General features: G+C 42.3%; 1 protein-coding gene across 1 annotated transcript in view; it reads right to left on the reverse strand.

Moving 5' to 3' along the window:
- LOC124729666 (synaptotagmin-14) overlaps positions 1-23,586 on the reverse strand; it is a 609,333-nt gene that overhangs the window by 95,113 nt on the left and 490,634 nt on the right. Inside the window, exon 3 of the mRNA XM_047248497.1 lies at positions 12,067-12,180. Coding sequence (XP_047104453.1) covers positions 12,067-12,180 — 114 coding nt within the window. The remainder of the gene's footprint in view (positions 1-12,066; positions 12,181-23,586) is intronic.

Below are 23,586 nucleotides of genomic sequence, written 5' to 3' on the forward strand. Positions count from 1 at the left end.
CAAAAGACTTTTTTGTGGGACGGCATCAACCGACTCGAACATTGCGTCATTATCTGTCGGACGGACGTCTTCGTCAAAGTGTGTACCACACGCGATAGGGATTATCGTGGTGAAGACGAGCAAAATATGTGAAACCATTCATTGCCAAAAAAAAAAAAACAGTTTTTTGAGAGGAAAACGCATGAAGCATACAATATTTACGATGGTTTTACAGAGAAATCTCGGATCTGTTAGAGCCGTTACGTATGAGCAGTATTTAGAGACGAAGGCTACCTCAAGCTGCTGGTATGAAAGGCAGCTTAAAAAAAACTTAAGATCCTGGCCTGGAATCCACGGAATATTTGAAAAGGCATCACGAGGTCGCCAAAATAAACCACCAGAAGTTTGGAAAGTGGTATCCGTTAATGAAGTAGTATGTGGAGGGAGAAGTAACTATAGAATTTCCGTACCAGTTTTGCATTATATCAATTACATATTCCATTTTTTATAAATTAATCGTAACTAATGATTAGACTCTAAGGGACAATTTAAAATATTGTGCTAGAAACATCATTTTCAAAACAGTCGTGAATGGGCGTTTGGTAACTGAAATCTGTCCTGATGGGTAGTAATCCGCAATAAATATTTTATTTAGTAAATAACTGAAAATGTTTTGCTCCTTTATTTTTTACTATAATTGTAAATATGTAAAACGAAAAACTGTTAAACTAACGAGCGTTAACAATTCTTCATTCCTTAATATTTATTATTATTACTGTTATTATCTGTGCCATTAATACCTAAAAGGAAAAAATGCTAAACTGTGGAGCCACGGATTATCATATAATTAGAAATAATTTCTCTATTTTTGGTCAAGTTCATAATATAATTTCTGAAAGTGATACAAGATTAGGTCACTAAGACGAGTAACTACGGTAGGTATATCCTCAAAGCGCAAGGAATACATTGTAGCAGTAGGAAGTGTGAGGACCAAAAGGAGACGATACCGCACATTACACTCATACTTAAGATCCTGGCCTGGAATCCACGGAATATTTGAAAAGGCATCACGAGGTCGCCAAAATAAACCACCAGAAGTTTGGAAAGTGGTATCAGTTAATGAAAGACTATCCTCGATAGAACACATACAATCCTCTTAGTATTGTACAGAACCTAAAAGATCAAAATCTACTGGAACCGCAGGTTCATAATCGATAAAACAATCGGTTGTAAGACACCTGACATAATAGTGATCAACAAAGCTCAGTACGTCACTTTCACGACAGACACTGCTGTATCGTGTACCGATACCTGGCAGATTAGGTGAAAGCCATGTGGAAATAGAAATCTGTATACATCGTCTCTGTGGTAATATCAGATGCTGTCGTTGTCCCAAAACGGACGGTGAACAGCCTACAGGACATGCAATGCATACTTCGCTATGTTGGCAGCAGTTTAAGGAAGCTGTACTGAACACTTCCAGAATACTTCGTCGGTTTCTAGGAGAACGCAGTTAACTTACTGACAGTTTGTCGTTAAAACCACTACCATTATATCAATACCTTGTAAAAAAGAGTGAGCCAATAAATAATAATAATAATAATAATAATAATTGTTATTATTATTATTATTATTATTTATTGTCTCACTCTTTTTACAAGGTACTGATATGATAACAGTTTGATAACATATTGACATTAAGATAATTATGTATAATACTTTCACATTATTATTTATGTACACGCTCTGTAATTAAATGAGTTGTTCATCACATATTCACAACAGTAGCTACCACTGGAAAAGAAAGCATTGGAAATTTAGCTACAAAATGAAAGAAACTATAATACTAATCAAATACAATAATTATTGAAACATATAGTATATTATACAATTTTTAAATTTCAATTTTATTAATTAATGACTATTGAGAAACGCATCATTGGTATAGACGGTTCATGTAATTTGGACGTCTGTGCATTTTCGTTCATGAGATGAAAACAGTTTTTACAGGAACAGATATCACGCAAAGGACTGATTATTTTGACGTTTGCTAAGTAGTCTTAACTTTATCCATCGAGATCTTGATGTAAGTATGTTTTCTTAACCAAAGATGTTACTTCATTATATGCACAGCGCTTTAAAAAGAAAATCAAAACTATAATGATCCTTAATGCTTGCATTGAATGTCTTTGGAACAGTAAGAAGCAGATTTTGTATACATCAGGCCAACGACCACTTAGAGCTCGTTATGCTATGTTTATGTGTCAATGGAGATGAAATTCCACTGTTACAGAAGCTCTGCTCTTCACATGTAGCACATGTTATACGTACTTCTGTGTGAAGTTTCGCTGCGAACATATCACGGATTACATCACTGTACTTCTCTTTTTACGATGTATCGAGTGAAATTAAAAGTACACCATTTCTTTAAGAAACACTTGGTTTAGTATCTTTCTGTCTGTAATGACGTGGTTATTGCAGATGGGACATTAACCCTAGTTCTCTTTGTGCCTTTTGCTTCAGTATCGCAGTGGAGGAAAAAATGACACAAATAATAACTGCTCAGCTAAAAGTTCGTCTTTTTGTGAAAAAATTGAGGTGTTCTTGGTTACGTTTGGCACCACTAAATACAGGAAGTCGTAATATTCTGAGATTAGCTAGGATTAGATCCATAGTTTGCTGCTTCCATTCATGAAGATAATCAGGAGAGTTACGGGCTTTCTTTATTGATCACTATTTGTACTCAGTGTTGGTCTCGCCTCATATTGTATAAGCCAACAATATGTGACCTAGATGACAGCTTTATAAGACCAAAAACGTTCTATCACATGCAACGCTGGCTGCCATAACTGATTCCTCGACTTGCGCCATTGAGTGGTTCGATTTCGGGTTCCACTGAATAGGTCAGGTGTCCACTACACACAGGAGGTGGCTACACGGGTAGCAGGGGATGTGTGGCGTGGACTGGGCAGCTTTTTAGGTTAGAGGTTCTCGGGAAAACACCAAAAGGGCTTTACTCTCGAAGGGTGCAGGCCGAACACAGGAATAACGTACGAGCACCAAGCGCTAATAGAAAGCATTGATCCTCAAATCATTACAGGCACTGAAAGCTGGCTAAGGCCGGAGACAAGCTCAGCCGAAATTTTTTCGAAAAACCTAACGGTGTTCCGAATGGATAGGCTAAACACAATTGGCGCTGGCGTGTTTGTTGCTGTTAGAAGTAGTTTATCAAGATCGCGAAATTGAAATAGATAGTTCCCGTGAGTTAGTATATGGGCAGAGGTCACTTTTGGCAACCGGAATAAAATAATAATTGGATAATTTTACCGACCTCCCAATTCAGATGATACAACTGCCGAAAAATTCAAAGAAAACTTGAGTTCAATTTCAAACACGTTCCCGACTCATACAATTATAGTTGGTGGTGACTTTAATTTACCGTCGATATGTTGGCGAAAACATGTTCAAATCCGGAGGTACGCATAAAACATCATTCGAAATTGTGCTAAATGGATTCTCTGAAAATTATTTCGAGCAGTTAGTTCATGAGCCCAAGCGAATAGTAAATGGTTGCGAAAACACACTTGCCTTTTTAGCAAAAAATAATCCTGAGCTAGTAATAAGCATCAAAACGAATACAGGGATTAGTGAACACAGGGTTGTCATAGCGAGATTGAATATTGTAAACCCCAAACCCTCCAAAAACAAACGAAAAATATACCTATTCAAAAAAGTAGACAAAAGTTCACTTGACACCTTTCTGAGAGACAATCTCCACTCCTTCAAAATTAACAATGTAACTGTAGACCAGATATGGCCTGAATTCAAAGAAATAGTATCGGCAGCAATTGGGAGATTTATACCACATAAATCAACAAACGACGGAGCTCACCCTCCTTGGTACACAAAAGGGTCAAAACAGTGTTGCAGAAACAACGAAAAAACATGCCAAATTTAAACGGAACTCAAAATCTCCAAGATTGGCGATCTTTAACAAAAGCTCAAAATTTAGCAGGGACTTGAATGCGAGATGCTTATAACAGTTTCCTCAACGAATCTCTGTCTCGAAACCTGGCAGAAAAGCTAAAGAGATCTGGTCGTATGTGAAGTATGCTAGCAACAAGACACAATCAATGCCTTCTCTGCGCGATAGCAATGGAGATACTACCGAAGACAGCGCTGCCAAAGCAGAGTTACTAAACACAGCCTTCCGAAATTCTTTCGCCAAAGAAGACGAAGTAACTATTTCAGAATTCGATTCTAGAACAGCTGCCAACGTGAGTAACATATAAGTAGATATCCTCGGAATAGTGAAGCAACTTAAGTCACTTAACAAAAGTAAGTCTTCCCGTCCAGAGCGTATATTAATTAGGTTCCTTTCAGTACGCTGACACAATATCTCCGTACTTAACAATCATATATAACCGTTCGCTCGACGAAAGATCCCTGCCCAAACACTAGAAAGTTGCACAGGTCACACCAATATTCAAGAAAGGTAGTAGGAGCAATCCACAGACCCATATCATTAACGTTGATAAGCAGCAGGATTTTGGAACATAAATTGTGTTCTGACATTATGAATTACTTCTAAGACAACGGTCTACTGATACAGAGTCAGCACGGATTTAGAAAGCATCGTTCTTGGAGAACACAATTAGTTCTTTACTCACATGAAGTGTTAAGCCCTATTGACAGGGGATTTCAAATTTATTCCGTATTTCTAGATTTCCAGACGTCTTTTGACACTGTACCACACAAGCGGCTTATAGTGAAATTCCACGCTTGTGGAATATCGTCTAAGTTATGTGACTGGATTCGTGATTTCCTGTCAGAGAGGTCACAGATCGTAGTAACTGACGGAAAGTGATCCAGTAAAACAGATGTGATTTCTAGCGTTCCCCAAGGTAGTGTTATAAGCCCTTTGCTGTTCCTTGTCTACGACGGTCATTCAATAATTAAAGAGACAAATTACTCTGGAGAAAAAAGCGTTTATTTTCACAGAACAATTCTTTTTCTACTTTTCGACATAATCCCCTTGAACATTTATGCACTTGTTCCAACGGGCTACAAGCTTTTTTATTTCGGCTGGAAAGAAATCTTTATCTTAATGTTTGAACCAATTTCCCCCAAAATTTTTCACGTCCTCGTTATCCTGGAACCTCTTCCCACGTAATGCCTCCTTCAGTGCACCAAACAAATGGAAATCACTAGGTGCTAAATCAGGACTGTAAGGGGGATGGGGCAGTACTTCCCAGCCAATTTTGTCGATGGTTTCACTGGTTGGTTGAGCAATATGAGGACGGACGTTGTCTTGCTGGAGAATCACACCTCTCTTTCTCTCTCTCTCATGGCTGGCTTCACCTTGTTTAAAAGCAAATCCAAGTAGTATTGACTGTAAATTGTACGCTGCTCTTCGAGATAATCACAAAAAAACTGGATCTTCAGCATCCCAAAACACCGTGAACATGACTTTTCCTGCTGATGCTTGGGTTTTGAATTTTTTCTTGAGAGGTGAGTTGGTGTGCTTCCACTCCACGCTTTGTCTGTTTAATTCTGGTTTATAATAGTGAACCCAAATTCCATCACAAGTTAAAATTTTGTTGAGGAAGTGCTCATCTTCTCTTTCATAACGTTCCTTTAGTTCTGTGCACACTCTCAACCTTGTTTCCTTGGGTAGCAGCGTCAACTTCTTTGGGACCCAAGTTGCACATGTGTTGCGGTACTTCAGCTTGTTACAGATATTGTTGTGAACTGTACCAGTACTAACTTGAACCACATCAACTATTATTTGCACAGTCACACGGCCGTCGACACGAATAATGTCACCAATTCGACTTTCAAGTGAGGGTGTTGAAACTGCAACTGGTCGGCCAGAACGGTGTACGTCAGTCACCATTTTTGAACTGCTCTACCCACTTGCAAAAATTTTCAAGATTCATACAACCTTCACCATAAGCTTAAGACATTCTACTGTACGTATTCACTGCTTTCTCGCCTTCAGCAAGTAAAAAACGAGTAACAGAACGTCGTTCAACTAATGTGGACGTTTCAAGCGGACTCGCCATCTCGAAAAGCATTTTTGAGGTTATAAACAAAACAATGTTGACACATCAGCCGATCAGCGCTCATCCTAGTGATACCAACTTAAAGCTACAAGAGAACTAAACTTGCCCTACTAACATTTTTTCCCCCAGATCAATTTGTCTCTTTAATTATTGAATGACCCTCGTATATGAACAATTTAGGAGACAATCTGAGCAGTCGTCTCAGGTTTTTTGCAGATGATGCTATCGTTTATCGTCTAGAAAAAGTTATCACGAGGTCAAAATAAACTGCAAAACTATTTAGAAATGATATCTGTATGGTGCAAAAATTGGCCTAAATAATGAAAAGTGTGAGGTCATCCACATGAGTGTTAAAAGGAATCCGTTAAACTTCGGTTACGCGATAAATCAGGCAAATCTAAAGGCCCTAAATTCAACTAAATATCTGGGAATTACAATTATGAACAAATTAAATTGGAAGGAAAATATAGAAAATGTTGTGAGGAAGGCTACCCAAAGACTGCGTTTTTTTTTTTTTTTTTTTTTTTGTCAGAACACTTAGAAAATGTAACGGATCTACTAAAGAGAGTGCCTACACTATGCTTGCCTGTCCTCTTCTAGAATGCTGCTGCACGATGTGGGATCCTTACCAAATACGACTGACAGAGTACACCGAGAAAAGTTCAAAGAAGGGCAGCACGTTTTCTAATATCGCGAAATAGAGGAGAGAGTGTAACTGAAGTGATTCAGGATTTGGGGTGGACATCATCAAAAAACAGGCGTTTTTCGTTGCGGAAGAATTTTCTCCCGAAATTTCAATCACCAATTTTCTTCTCCGAATGCGAAAATATTTTGTTGAAGCCGACCTACAGTGTGAGAAACGATCATCATACTAAAATAAGGGAAATCCGAGCACACACGGATAGATATAGGTGTTCGTTTTTTCTGCATGCTGTGCGAGGTTGGAATAATAGAGAATTATTGTGAAGGTGGTTCTATGAACCCTCCGCCAGACACTTAAATGTGATTTGCAGAGTATCCATGTAGGTAGATCGTGCATTTATTTGGCTCAGTCCGCTGCGTGGAGTATAAATAATTGCAACAGTGAGCAAATAAGAAGGCGGGTGCGTGATGTGTTCTACAGACAGACCCAGGAGGAACAGTCAGTATTCAAGGATACGACATGAACGATCACTCGAAGCAAAAAGTGCGAGTATGCACGGGCTCGAAAATATATGCTTTAGAAGCTAAAAGCACCCCTTAATCTGCGGTCTATGAATCAAATCACTTGTACTGCAGTCTCTTTGCGTTCCATATTTTGAGAGGTTGTAGTATGGACCAAAACAAACTAAAAAAAGTATGCAGGAAAGATGGGCTCTAAAGTGAATACTTTAAGAACTAAGAGCACTTGTTCAGTGGAAGGGATGTGTTTCATAGTAGCGAAGCTGAGCAAGTGTTCATAGCTTTTAACATGTTCACTTTAAGGTCCATGTTTACGGGACATTTCTTTGTGTTCTGGTTCATACTGCTACCTCTCAAAATATGTAAAGCAAACAGCTTGCAGTAGAAGAGATCTGTTTCACAGTACCGAAGATGAAGGGATGCTCATAGCTCCTAAAGTATGTAGTTTAGAGCGCATCTTTGCAAGACTCTTTTGCTTCGAATTATGGTTCCTCTCATATCTCTAAATATTTGCCTTCCTGTGTACATGGAGGGACAGAGCATACTCTACGGTGTCGCCACTAGGATGTCTCTCTGTGTCTGTCTCACGCCACACCCTTCCAGCCGTTGCCTACCATAGTAACTGGCGACGCTAGATTAGTGCCACATTGGACAACTGTTTATGCTTGTGACTCTCGCTGGATAAATTTACATGTTCGGTAAACTATCGCTGTCGCTTCATAAGCTAATAATTGCCATTTTTTCTTCATGCCTCACATAAAGCACACTACAGTGACTGAGTACCTTCAGCATTCAGAAACTAAAATGAAAATGAAAGCTAAATGTCTTACGTGCACCACGAAGCGAAAGCTACAGACAGACGTGGCAGAATGACATCATAGGCTGGAGGGCCTCATGGTACAACGCTCCATGCCTCTGCGCATCACCCCACTACCCCCCTTCTTAACACGCACATCACTTGGTTCATTTCACCCTGTAAAAGTCAGCTACATGATGTCCAGGCGCCATGAAGTCGAACGACATCATGAGGCCCAAAACATTGGCCAGGGGCGAGTAGGACTCCTGCGTGAGGGCACCGTACGAACTTAATTGTTTATTCAGACAGTTCGTCCTTTTCTGGAATCGAGGACTTCGACGATTTTTGACTGACATTAATACTTCAAGATATCGGACCCAGGGATTCCAAGTCTTTTGAGAACATTTTAAGTTTGATGTCGGATAAACGTCTGATATAATTACAGATTAATAATTTTCGGTTCTTTCCCTTTACTTGCACTGTGAAACGTTACTTCTTTCCAAATTTCGTGATTCTATGCCAAGCGAAAGATCCCTATAGATCTGTAATGAGTGACTTTGCGCGTATCAAAATATGTGGCATACGTGACCGTATCTTTTGACTGCTTTGACTTAGATGCTACTGTTTATCATACTGCCAAGGGACGATAGGCCTTACTATGTGACACAAATTTCAACTTGATACGCCTACCCTTTCCTGAGAAAAAGTCGTCTGAGCGCACGGACGTACAGAAAGACAGCCGGATAACAAACGGCAAAAAAAGGTTTCTCGACTGGCATAATTAAAAATTAACAATTTCGTATTTGTTCCTTTATCTGTACCGTGAAACATTACTTCTTGCCAAATAACTTTATTCCAGGCCAACGGGAAGTACCGTATGGGTTTTGATAAGTGAGCTTGCTAGGATCAAAATATGTGACGTAAATGACCGTATCTTTTGGTTTCATTGACTTAGATGTTTACATTTATTACATCGTCAAGTGACTATAGACCTTAGTACGTGGCACATATTTTAGTTTAATATGTCCACCTGTTCCTGAGAGAAAGGGGCCTTAACAAATGGACGACGGATAGGCAGCCTGATAACAAACGACAATTTTCTTCTTGAGATATAATTACAGATTCACAATTTTCGGATTTTTTTCCATTGGGAATAGTGTTAAACCTTGCTTCTTAGCAGATTTCATGACTCTAGGTCAACGGGCAGTATCCTGCAGGTTTTGATGACTGAGTTTTGAGAGTATCAAAACACGTGACATAATTGGTCGTATCTTTTGATTGACTTAGATGCTTCACATTTTACATCGCCAAGGGACCGTAGACCTCAATATATGACATGAATTTCATCTTAATACGTCTCCCTATCTGTGAGAAAAAGGGTTTTGAACAGTCGGCAGACAGACATACAAGCAGACGGAAAACAAAGTGATCCTATAAGGGTTCCGGTTTTATCTATTGTGGTATGGAATCCTAAAAAGCCGTATGTAGCATTGGCTACGAGACTAGGCGATCTATCAGGCTGTTTGCTTTGTGCGGTACGCACGCTAAACTCCGCCTGAGCGTACTTAGTAGGGTTGTAGGTAAAATACCGATATATCGACATTTTTCCAAAAAATATCGATATACAACTGCGATAAATTTTTCACCGATATATCGATGTCAAAAGGTAATATACAGAGCCGATAGTTTTATTTTATATATAATTTTTCGAAATTTTCTGTAAATATTTGAAACTGTTCTTTTGAAATTGTAGTGTAATATCGTTTTACTTTCATTGTATGAAGGGATCTTACTACATTTTGAGCTTTCATCACGTCCAGAAAGTCTAGATGGCACAAAGAAGTAGTACTGGATAGTGGAGGTGTTAATGGAATAACAAGATTTCCGATGTGAAGAAATGCGAGGGGCGTTTTGAAAGTCCGTGCAAAGTCCGAGAGATGGCACCACCGGCGCGTATCGAGGTCATGTTTAGTTAGTAGCATGTTTGGAAAGAACGCACACCAAGTTTCAGCCATATTGGTCTATTTCTTTGTGTTTAGCATTCGTGTGAATCAAGGAAGTCGAGCGATTGTCAAAAAATGAACGAAAAAGAATTTCGTGTGGTGATTAAACATTACTTTATGACAGGCAAAACGCCTCAGGAGACTAAAGAGAAGCTTGATAAACATTAGGGTGACTCTGCACCTTCGATTAGAACAGTTTATCAGTGGTTTCAAAATTTTCGGAGTGTCCATGTGGACACAAGTGATGCTGACGTTCTGGACGCCCTGTGGAGGTCACGACTCCAGAAATCATTGATAAAATCCATGATATGGTGATGGATAACAGAAGAGTTAAGGTGTGTGACATTGCTAGTCCTCTGGGCATCTCCAATGAACGTGTACATAAAATTTTGCTTAAACATTTGGACATGAGAAAGCTATTGGGAAGATAGATTCCGTGATTGCCCATGCTTGACCAGAAACGGATTCGTGTGAAGTGTTGTAAGGATGGTTTGCAGTTGTTCAGGAAGAATCTACAGGACTTTAAGCATCGTTTCGTCACTGCAGATGAAACATGGATACATTACTATACTCCTGATTCCAAGCAACAATCTAAACAATGGGTTACCAAGGGAGAATCTGTACCAAAACAGGCGAAGGCCATTCCTTCGGCAGGAAAGGTTATGGCAACCATCTTTTGGGATTCGCGAAGGATAATCCGCATCGACTATCTGTAAAATGGTAAAACTATTACAGGTGCATATTATTCATCGTTATTGGACCGTTTGAAAACCGGGCTGCAAGAAAAACGCCGGCGACTGGACCGCAAAAAGGTCCTTTTTCATCACGACAATGCACCAGCACACACCTCAGCAGTTGTGGTCGCAAAATTAATGAAAATAGGATTCTAACTCGTTTCACATCCCCCTTATTCTCCAGACTTGGCTCCCTCGGTCTACTATTTGTTCCCCAATTTGAAGAAATGGCTGGTGGGACAATGATTTTATTCAAACGAGGAGATGATTACAGGAACTGATAGCTATTTTGCAGACTTGGACAATTCCTATTATTCGGAAGGGATCAACAAATTGGAACAGAGTTGGATGAAGTGTATAAGTCTAAAATGAGACTATGTCGAAAAATAAAAAAGGCTTACACCAAACACATAAGTAGTTTGTATTTTTGCACGGACTTTTCAAACGCCCCTAGTAGCACACCAGTTGCTATTTCTTCACATCGGCATTGTTAAGAAACAGTTGTCGGAACTGATGAACAAAAATCTGAATGACAAGATTGGTATTTTCGGTGGTCAGAGACATGTGAGGGGAAATGCTGACGAAAACTGCGCTCGGCGCTACCAACAGAGATTGCAACGTTCTTCACCACGCTATTTTGATATTACGACTGCTAGTTCGCTGGCGTTTGCAGAAATGGAAAGCAGGGAAGTCGACATGAAGTGTTCGAGACAAATCCGATACGCGACGAAACCGAACGACGGACCCATTGGACACCTTTTATTATGTCACTAACATACAGTCACCATTGAAACTTCCTGGCAGATTAAAACTGTGTGCCGGACCGAGACTCGAACTCGGAACCTTTGCCTTTCGCGGGCAAGTGCTCTACCATCTGAGCTACCCAAGCACGACTCACGCCCCGTCCTGACAGCTTTACTTCCGGCAGTTCCACGTCTCCTACCTTCCAAACTTCACAGAAACTCTCCTACGAAACTGTTAGCAATGTGGTTATCGCCAAGCGTGAACGTGCATCGTTTTCCTTTCAGTTCTTGCTCTAACGGAGATATGCAGGCTGCTACCTTGTTAATGTATAAATATCTAATAACAAATCAATACTTACACAACTCTCAGACTGGAAGTTTATTTACAACGTACAGCCGATATTTCTTTTGGCCGGTACGTCGATATTTTTCCCTCGATATATCGATATAATGTTAATATTTTCAGATATATTGAGGGCCGATAATGGCATTTCTTTAAATATCGATATGTTGTATTTATTTTTAAAAATATCGGCAGTGCTAGTAGGTAGGTCCGCTGTAGGAGGTGGGAGTGGGTGTACTCACGTGAGGAGGCGCCGTGCACGACGGAGTGGAGGCTGGCGGAGCGCTGCAGCCGCCGCAGCACGTCCTCCTCGCTGTCCGAGCTCGACTCCGGCTCCTCGTACGAGTACGCCTTCCCTGCAAAGCACAGAAACACGCACCAGCACTCTAAGCTCGCCGAACAAAATGTTAGACTCCCTTCCAAAGAGCGCACAGGTCGCTTTGGAGCGCCATATTAATGAGTTACCATTCTACACTCCTGGAAATTGAAATAAGAACACCGTGAATTCATTGTCCCAGGAAGGGGAAACTTTATTGACACATTCCTGGGGTCAGATACATCACATGATCACACTGACAGAACCACAGGCACATAGACACAGGCAACAGAGCATGCACAATGTCGGCACTAGTACAGTGTATATCCACCTTTCGCAGCAATGCAGGCTGCTATTCTCCCATGGAGACGATCGCAGAGATGCTGGATGTAGTCCTGTGGAACGGCTTGCCATGCCATTTCCACCTGGCGCCTCAGTTGGACCAGCGTTCGTGCTGGACGTGCAGACCGCGTGAGACGGCGCTTCATCCAGTCCTAAACATGCTCAATGGGGGACAGATCCGGAGATCTTGCTAGCCAGGGTAGTTGACTTACACCTTCTAGAGCACGTTGGGTGGCACGGGATACATGCGGACGTGCATTGTCCTGTTGGAACAGCAAGTTCCCTTGTCGGTCTAGGAATGGTAGAACGATGGGTTCGACGACGGTTTGGATGTACCGTGCACTATTCAGTGTCCCCTCGACGATCACCAGTGGTGTACGGCCAGTGTAGGAGATCGCTCCCCACACCATGATGCCGGGTGTTGGCCCTGTGTGCCTCGGTCGTATGCAGTCCTGATTGTGGCGCTCACCTGCACGGCGCCAAACACGCATACGACCATCATTGGCACCAAGGCAGAAGCGACTCTCATCGCTGAAGACGACACTTCTCCATTCGTCCCTCCATTCACGCCTGTCGCGACACCACTGGAGGCGGGCTGCACGATGTTGGGGCGTGAGCGGAAGACGGCCTAACGGTGTGCGGGACCGTAGCCTAGCTTCATGGAGACGGTTGCGAATGGTCCTCGCCGATACCCCAGGAGCAACAGTGTCCCTAATTTGCTGGGAAGTGGCGGTGCGGTCCCCTACGGCACTGCGTAGGATCCTACAGTCTTGGCGTGCATCCGTGCGTCGCTGCGGTCCGGTCCCAGGTCGACGGGCACGAGCACCTTCCGCCGACCACTGGCGACAGCATCGATGTACTGTGGAGACCTCACGCCCCACGTGTTGAGCAATTCGGCGGTACGTCCACCCGGCCTCCCGCATGCCCACTATACGCCCTCGCTCAAAGTCCGTCAACTGCACATACGGTTCACGTCCACGCTGTCGCGGCATGCTACCAGTGTTAAAGACTGCGATGGAGCTCCGTATGCCACGGCAAACTGGCTGACACTGACGGCGGCGGTGCACAAATGCTGCGCAGCTAGCGCCATTCGACGGCCGACACCGCGGTTCCTGGTGCGTCCGCTGTGCCGTGCGTGTGATCATTGCTTGTACAGCCCTCTCGCAGTGTCCGGAGCAAGTATGGTGGGTCTGACACACCGGTGTCAATGTGTTCTTTTTTCCATTTCCAGGAGTGTATATTTACGAAGATGCAAAGCTGCTACTTTTTGCCGATGATACAAGTATAGCTATCACACCCAACAGACAAGAATTAACTGATGAAATTGTAAACGATGTTTTTCAGAAAATCATTAAGTGGTTCTCTGCAAATGGGCTCTCATTAAACTTTGACAAAACACTGTATATACAGCTCTACACAGTAAATGGAATGACCCCATTAATAAATATAGACTTCGATCAGAAATCGGTATCTAAGGTAGAATATTCAAAATTTCTAGGTGTATACATTGATGAGGGGTTGAACTGGAAAAAACACACTGAGGATCTGCTGAAACGTTTGAGTTCAGCTACTTATGCTATTAGGGTCATTGCAAATTTTGGCGATATACATCTGAGTAAATAGCTCACCACTCCAGTTTTCATCCTCTACTTTCTTATGGCATCATATTCTGGGGTAACTCATCATTGAGTAAAAGAGTGATCATTGCACAAAAGCGTGTAATCAAAATAATTGCTGGAGCTCATCCAAGATCATCCTGCAGACACTTATTTAAAGAGCTAGGGATCTTCACTGTAGCCTCACAATATATATATGTATTCACTGATGAAATTTGTTATTAACAATCCGAACGAATTCGAAAGCAATAGCAGTGTACACGGTTACGACACTAGGAGAAAGGATGATCTTCGCTGCTCAAGGTTAAATCTAACTTTGGCTCAGAAGGGGGTAAATTATGCTGCCGCAAAAGTCTTTGGTTACTTACCTAATAGCATCAAAAGTCTGACAGATAGCCATATAGCATTTAAAAGGAAATTAAAAGAATTTCTGAATGGCAACTCCTTCTACTCATTAGCTGAATTTTTGGATATAGTAAATGGGTAATTTCTCCACCTCCCAACAAAAAAATAAAAATATTAATTGTCATGTAATATTTTGTGTAATGTAATATCTTGCATAGACACATTTTATTAACCTGACACGTTCCACATCATTACGAAGTGTCGTTTTCATGATCTATGGAATAAGTACTAATCTAATCTAATCATAGATCGTGTAGAACCGGTACTACCACGCGATCACGTGACCCACCACCGATGGCGTAAGTCGCGGCAGTGAAGTGCTTTGTACACCATCCGATTTAATGTGCGTGCAAACCAGTAATTGGACATTAATATGGGGTGAGTCTGTATACAGAAAAATTTAAGTTAATGCGGATGAGAAGGAGAAACAAACCCGTAATGTTCGGGTATAGCATTAGTAGTGTCCTGCTTGACACATCACGTCGTTTTAATATCTGTGCGTAACGCATCAAAGCGATATTAAATGGAATGAGCATGTGAGCATTGTGGTAGGAAAGGCAAATGATCGACTACAGTTTATCGGGTTAATTCTAGAAAAGTGTGCTTCATTTGTAAAGGAGACCGCATATAGGACGCTAATGCGACCTGTTCCTGAGTATTGCTCGAGTATTTGGGTACCGTACCAGGTCGGATTAAAGGAAGACATCGCAGAAATTGAGAGACACGTTGCTAGATTTGTGACAGGTAGGTTCGAACAACGCGCAGGTATTACGCAGATGCTTCAGCAACTCAACTCGGAATCCCTGGAGGGAAGGCGACGTTCTTTCCGAAGAACACTATCGAGAAAATTCCGAGAACCGCCACTTAAACTGATTGCAGAACCGTTCTGTTGTCTCCAGCCTACGTTGCGCGTAGGGACCACGAAGATAAGATACGAGAAGTTAGGGCTCATACGGAGGCATGTAGATAGTCGTTTTCCCTCGTTCTATTTACGAGTGGAATAGGAAAGGAAATGGCTAGTAGTGGTACTGGGTACCTTCCGCCACACGCCGTGAAGTGGATTGCGGAGTATACAGGGTTGTCCATTGATCGTGACCGGGCCAAATATCTCACGAATTAAGCATCAAACGAAAAAACTACAAAGAACGAAATTCGTCTAGCTTGAAGGGGGAAACCAGATGGCGCTATGGGTGGCCCGCTAGATGGCGCCGCCGTAGGTCAAACGGATATCAACTGCGTTTTTTTAAAATAGGAACCCCCTTTTTTATTACATATTCGTGTAGTACGTAAAGAAATATGAATATTTTAGTTGGACCACTTTTTTCGCTTTGTGATAGATGGCGCTGTAATAGTCGCAAACATATGGCCTACAGTTTTAGACGAACAGTTGGTAACAGGTAGGTTTTTTAAATTAAAATACAGAACGTAGATACGTTTGAACATTTTATTTCGGTTGTTCCAATGTAATACATATACCTTTGTGAACTTATCATTTCTGAGAAGCCGCATGCTATTACTGCGTGATTGCCTGTAAATACCACATTAATGCAATAAATGCTCGAAATGACGTCCGTCAGCCTCAAAGCATTTGGCAATACGTGTAACGACATTCCTCTCAACAGCGAGTAGTTCGCCTTCCGTAATGTTCGCATATGCATTGACAAAGCGCTGACGCATGTTGTCAGGCGTTGTCGGTGGATCACGATAGCAAATATCCTTCAACTTTCCCCACAGAAAGAAATCCGGGGACGTCAGATCCGGGAACGTGCGGGTAATGGTATGGTGCTTCGACGACCAATCCATCTGTCATGAAATACGCTATTCAATACCGCTTCAACCGCACGCGAGCTATGTGACGGACATCCATCATGTTGGAAGTACATCGCCATTCTGTCATGCAGTGAAACATCTTGTAATAACATCGGTAGAATATTACGTAGGAAATCAGCATACATTGCAACATTTAGATTGCCATCGATAAAATCGGGGCCAATTATCCTTCCTCCCATAATGCCGCAATATACATTAACCCGCCAAGGTCGCTGATGTTCCACTTGTCGCAGCCATCGCGGATTTTCCGTTGCCCAATAGTGCATATTGTGCCGGTTTACGTTACCGCTGTTGGTGAATGACGCTTCATCGCTAACTAGCACGCGTGCAAAAAATCTGTCATCGTCCCGTAATTTCTCTTGTGCCCAGTGACAGAACTGTACACGACGTTCAAAGTCGTCGCCATGCAATTCCTGGTGCATAGAAATATGGTACGGGTGCAATCGATGTTGATGTAGCATTCTCAACACCGGCGATTCTCGATTCTCGCGCAATTTGTCTGCTACTGATGTGCGGATTAGCTGCGACAGCAGCTAGAACACCTACTTGGGCATCATCATTTGTTGCAGGTCGTGGTTGACGTTTCACAGGTGGCTGAACACTTCCTGTTTCCTTAAATAACCTAACTACCCGGCGAACGGTCCGGACACTTGGATGATGTCGTCCAGGATACCGAGCAGCATACATAGCACACGCCCGTTGGGCATTTTGATCACAATAGCCATACATCAACGCGATATCGACCTTTTCCGCAATTGGAAAACGGCCCGTTTTAACACGGGTAATGTATCACGAAGCAAATACCGTCCGCACTGGCTGAATGTTACGTGATACCACGTGCTTATACGTTTGTGACTATTACAGCGCCATCTATCACAAAGCGAAAAAAGCGGTCCAACCAAAACATTCATATTTCTTTACGTACCACACGAATACGTAATAAAAAATGGGGGTTCCTATTTTAAAAAACGCAGTTGATATCCGTTTGACCTACGGCGGCGCCATCTAGCGGGCCACCCATAGCGCCATCTGGTTTCCCCCCTTCAAGTTTTTTCGTTTGATGCTTATTTCGTGAGATATTTGGCCCGGTGACTATCGATGGAGCACCCTGTATATGTAGATGTAGGTGTAGACGTCTGAATGTCTGTAGAGGAATGGCAACCCATTCTTTCTCAGGAGTCTAACCCAGACAAGGCACTGATGTTGGACACTGGGATCCGGAGCGAAGTTGACATTTTAACTCATGTAAGATGTTCCACTGGGTTCGTGTCGGGATTCTGCGTTGGCCAGTCTTTTGCAGGAATCTTATTATCCACAAACCATTGCCTCACAGATGGTGCCTTATGACAGGGTGCACTGTCATGGCCATGCAAGCAATCCGAACTCTTCCTGTACTCTATGCAGCACACGATGTTGTAAAATGTGTTCATATCGCAATGCATTTACCGTTTTCTTAAGCGCAGTAAGAGAACCACACCCTAACCACGAAAAAACCCCGTACCAAGGTACCTCTGTACTTCACTGTAGGCGCAACGCATGACGGCAGGTAACGTTCTCCAGGTATTCGCCAACCCAAAGCCTTCCATCAGATTGCCACAAGATATAGCGCGATTCATCATTCCAGACCACTCGTTTCGAGTCATCCACTGCCCAGTGGCGCCGCCCTTACGCCGTATCAAGCGTCGCTAGCTTTGAGAAATGTGCCGCTTACGAAGAGCTGTTCAACTATTGTATCCCATTCTATTTACCTTCATACGCGCTGTGATTGTACCAGCTGGACTGCATGTGGAACTTTGGAACTCACAGGTGATTCCTTCCGCTTATTTCATGCGATTTTCTACAACCACCCTCCGCAATGGTCGATGGTCCTGTTCGTCAGTACGTGAGGTATCACTGGTCTTGGTTTAGATGTGGTTGTTCCTTTGCACTTGCACTCCTCAGTCACATCACCAACAAATGGTTGAAATGGCTCTAAGCACTATGGGACTTAACATCTGAGGTCAATGGTCCCCTAGACGTAGAACTACTTAAACCTAACTAACCTAAGGACATGACACACATCCATACCCGAGGCAGGATTCGAACCTGCAACCGTAGCAGCTGCGCGGATCCGGATTGAAGCGCCTAGAACCGCTCGGCCACAGCGGCCGCCCGTCACCAACAGTTAACATCGGTGGCCTTAGAAACGTAGAAATGTCCCTGATGGGTTTATTACTCAGGTGACATCCAATGACTAGTTCACATTCAAAGTCACTGACTGTGAGTTTCCTGACCAGTCTATTCTGCTTCTCTACTGACAACACAATGTGGCATCTTCCATGTATACTCGTGGGCTTGCCTCTCATGACAGCTGGAGGTCAGTCCCACATTACATAAGGGTGTCCGGATACTTATGATCAGGTAGTGTATGTTCCAGTCGGTTGCATACAATTAGCGAAATGAGGTGGGTCGACGAGGAAGCGCAACGGGTTGATATAAAGTAGCTACCGTGTTTCGACGTGCCTGCAACCGCACTGTGAATGCAGTTGGCCGATTTGTTCGTGTATCAGTGTCGACTACCCGACGTATCTACAACGAATGGTGTATAACTCCCAGTTATGAAACTAGTCGTAAGAACAATACTCGTAAAAAAATCCTAGGCGACATGGATTAGAGACATCGGATTATTAGGATAAATGGGAACGTTGAAACGCTGAGGGCATCAACACAACATCTTCACGGCGTTAATGCTACTGTCATTGGTATCTGTGATCGATTTGACAAGAATGCTACTGTCGGTCTTTGGAATACAACCACACTGTATGATGTAAACTTTATTTTTTTTATATAAAAAAGGTTCCTTTGCGTATGTTGCCTGGTCCGACATAGCAGAATCTCGCTGGAGTTTTTTTGGTATTAGCTGTATCTTCAGATCTGAGTACACTACTACATGACCTAAGAAATGAAATGAAATGATCTTGTGGCATTGATGGCCGGGAGGCTCCAACCGCGAAAGTTCGGCCGCCAAGTTGCAAGTCTTATTTCAGTCGACGCCACATTGGGCGAGTTGGGCGCCAGTCATGGTGACGAAAGGATGAGAAGAACAACATAAGACCCAGTCCTCCAGCGGAGAAAATCGACAACCCGGTCGCGAATCGAACCCGGGACCGCTGCATGGTAGGCAAACACTTTACCACTATTAAAAAAAATGTCACTTTAGCTTATTTGTCACCACGGAGTACAAGATGGTGCCACGTATTACAAAACTTCCAGCAGTCCAAAACATTCAAATAAACTGTATCGTGGCCAGAATACAACTGATTGCAATATTAATATTCAGTTATTCATACATTACTCATTTTGTCTCAGCTACGCAGGCGGACACATAACATAAAGTTTATACTGTGATCGAAGACGGACAACCTTTCCTTTCAATACAACGGGGCCTCAACGCTCACTTTTCATTACTCACACACGATTTTGTGAGAAATGCTCGCCAGTCATCGAACTGGTTGTGTGATATCTACGTTTTACCAATCTAATGACCTATCACGATTCTGTGTAATTTTTTTCCCTTGCAGATTCCTTGTAACTAATGTCGACGACAGTCACGCTGATACTACTGGACGGTTAAGGAAACAAATACAGCCAGACGAAGACGCCATTCTGCCCGCGATGACCCGTAGAGTCATAAATACTACAAATTGCGGCATTGGTTTTACAGTCTGGGGACGCTGTGACTGTTAAAGTAGAGAATTAATTGTACTTTTCCGACCGTCATAGCCGTCTCCAGATAGTTGCTGTGCTGAAGGACCACGTGTTGTCACTCCTGTGCGGCGACTGGATCTGAAGATAGCCATTTGAGACGGGCGAAAGCGGCCACGCGTAAAGATAACTGGGACTGTGTAGTAAAGAAAAATATTTTAAGTTTCGGGTAGCTCCTGTGAATGGCTTCAAAAGTGTGTGATCAATTACGGATGGTAATTGACCGATAATATTGTTCAAAGAGACCGTTAAAATAATTGTTTCTTTATAGACTACGGTATATTTGCATTCCTTGTAATGTCTGATACTTATAATCTTCAGAAAGTGGGATTTTTTAGTGAACTGTCCTGTAATTTATGTTACGTACGCTGCGCAGAACTAAGATTCTCATGTGTCTATGCACGCACCGGGAAGCGCTGTACTAAATGCCGAGTGTGCACACTGCTGCAGGATGAGGTTTGCTACCGTGGCCACGAATGCCGCTGGGAGGGGCACGGGTCTCCCTCCACTCGCGCTGCCAACTTCGCATTACCGCAAGCGCCTTCTCTGTACTTAGTCTTTGCTGCTGCCGAGGCTGTCGAAGCTGAAAGGTTCACGATGCCCTCGAACCTACGGCAAGTGAACGCCTGCTTTATTCGGCGTTGCAGGGCCGCCTTTGTTGGAAGTACGCCTCATAAGTCTCTTACTTCGTATTCCAACACGAATAACACTTTTACTAAGCTTACTTCGTGATCTAGCTTGCTGGATTCTTTCTGTACCAAGACCGCTGATAAAACGTGGTCTGTTTCTCGCGTTTAAGCTGTCTTGCCAGACGACATTAACTCAGTACAAGTAAAACTGAAATATGTACATTTATCTGAACAACAAACAAGCTAACGTGGACCTCAGGGTGAAACTTAACGTAAACACTCTTTGCCATAGCAAGACCCTAAGTATCCTGGAGACACCCTTGACCCCACCCTTTCACATAGAAAACATCTTCAAATTACTGCTGCCAATATAAAAAATCTTAACAATATTATTCAAAAATTGTGTGGAACGACATGGGGAGCTTCAGCAGCTATCTTGCGCACATCATCCATTGTGCTGGTCTTCTCAGCAGCCGAGTATTGTGCCCCGGTGTGGCTAAACAGCTGCCCTACCAAGTCGAACGACGTCCAGTTGAACCACACTATACTGTTAGTAACTGAGACAATCCGACCAATACCGATTTACCGACTTCCTCTACTGAGCAACATCTATCCACTCGCAATCCGTAGAAGCTGGGCCTTGCTTAGGGAATATCGCAAGCTACAGGGGAATCTGCAATAATAACCCATACAGGAAGACGTACCAAGTCTACGACGAAATAGACTCCATTCAAGAAACCCACCATTATGGCAAGCAGAACAGCTGGATGCCAGTAATATCGGGTTGAGAGAGCTGTGGGATCAGAACTGTCAACTTATTGAAAATCCTAAAGACCGTAAGTAGTTCCGAAAGTGTAACTGTGATACTGCTGGCACAGAACTAGACAGGAAACTATGGGTCAAACTGAACACAGCTCGCACGGGGCATGGACGATGCGCCGACTGTCCTTACGAACGAGGTGCTACAGAGTTCCAGGAAGGTGACAGCGGGGCTCCGAACCAGACAGCCTAGCACATTAGAGATGAATGCCCCTAGCGTTCCTTCAGGAGAATTGGAACGACCTCATAAAAGCTGATGACACATCTCTTATATGGACTAGGAATTTATAAATTGACATTTAGCTTTCTATTTTCGCATTCTTGTTATGTACATATACTGTTATATACCGGTATTTTTAAAGTGAATGTGAGCCATACGAATAAATAAAATAGAAAACCTCACATATCAAAATCCTGCCCCTATTATACAGGGTGTAAATTTTAAGTTGTCAAACCATAATAACTCGAAAAATAAGCTTCACACGAAAAAATGTTGACCCAAATAATAATTTTTTCCGCCAATTTCAACATTTGTAAAACTCTAATTCCTCTCTCTCAAACCCCACTCTATGGGGAGAGAGGAAGAGTTTTAGTTTTAGCGAATCAAAATTTACGAAGTAAATGAGTATTTTTTATCTATCTCCAAACGTTTTCCACGAAAAAATGAGAACATGGATTTTCTTGAATTACAGCGCCAACTATCAAGAATCAAAACAAATGTTTAAGACGTACGTAGTTTTTTTTATGTAGAATCTGATTCTGCAATAAAAAATGGGGGTTCCCATTTGAAATTTTAAAGTTGCCTCCCGCCCCACCCCCAGGAGGCTGGGGTGGCGGGCTACTTTTAGCACCAGCAGATGTGCCCCTCTAAAATAATCAACTTTGGATTCTACACCTTATTTCGTGTGAAGCTTATTTTTCCAGTTATTTTGGTTTGTCAACTTAACATTTACACCCTGTACATCGCTTGGAACACAATATCTATCAGACATTATCACACCATCACTCATCTATTCTTGCTGTATGTTGTTTGTCGACGGTCGTGTGGAAATCTCTTGACATCCCACAAGATATGCGCTGATATCAAGAAATTATATTTTTATTGTGTTAGTACATCTTTCGCAGTAGTGGAAGTCAAGTGTCGAATTGAATATTTTAACGCTTATTGGGTTTTAAAGCAGACATGTAATGTGAGTTTGGTTCAAATAGACCGACTCAAAGCATGCCATACCTGCATTTCAACAATTATAGCCAGGTATCCACAAACATGAATTACTTATACGTGAATGTCCCCACCACCAGTTGCACAAGTCAGCTGACGTAAGGAAACACGCAGCTTGCACACTGTCAAGCCAACCTACTTGTAAGTAAGGAAAGTTAAAAGGATTTTAACTTTCTTGCACGAAAACACTGCCATTGCCTACGAACTTCAGCAACTGTCGGTGGGTAGACCTGCTCTCATTCTACATTTGTTCGTTCGAATGTACAGGCGATGAATCATTTATTTACATACGTGAGCAGATGACATGATAAAATAATGGACTCACTCTTCGCCTAAATAAATGGAAACTTTGCAAAGTGCAATACTTATTATACTGTGAAAGCAATATGTATTTTTCTGTGAAGGCAATATGTACCCAAATCATGCGACAGGTATCTCGTTCTATCATTATCAATTCCTTATAAACACTGTATCATTTAAAGCGACGAAACGAATTCGAAAAGTGTTACATGTGAGAGCGTGGACTTGCTGAGATTCTTACCACTGCAGAACAGTCAGTACTATAAAGGTAGTCTTTATTTCAGTGTAATGACAGTAACGTTTCCCTGTAGTCATTGAGTGTAAATATTACAGTGAAATGGAAACACAAAATTTATTTGTGCCTTTAGATATTTAAAGCAATTTTTTGCTCTAATTAGAAGTGTATGTGAGTAACAAACAGTGTTCGTATTGATGAAGTCACTTAGTAGTGGCTTTTCTGCATACTAGTACAAAGTTTGGCTACGAAGCTAAGTGCCGTTAATGAGCAAAGGATATGTTATGTTTGCAGCATCTGTGAC

Source organism: Schistocerca piceifrons, chromosome 1 (genome assembly GCF_021461385.2).
Source record: "Schistocerca piceifrons isolate TAMUIC-IGC-003096 chromosome 1, iqSchPice1.1, whole genome shotgun sequence".
Classification (NCBI taxonomy): domain Eukaryota; kingdom Metazoa; phylum Arthropoda; class Insecta; order Orthoptera; family Acrididae; genus Schistocerca; species Schistocerca piceifrons.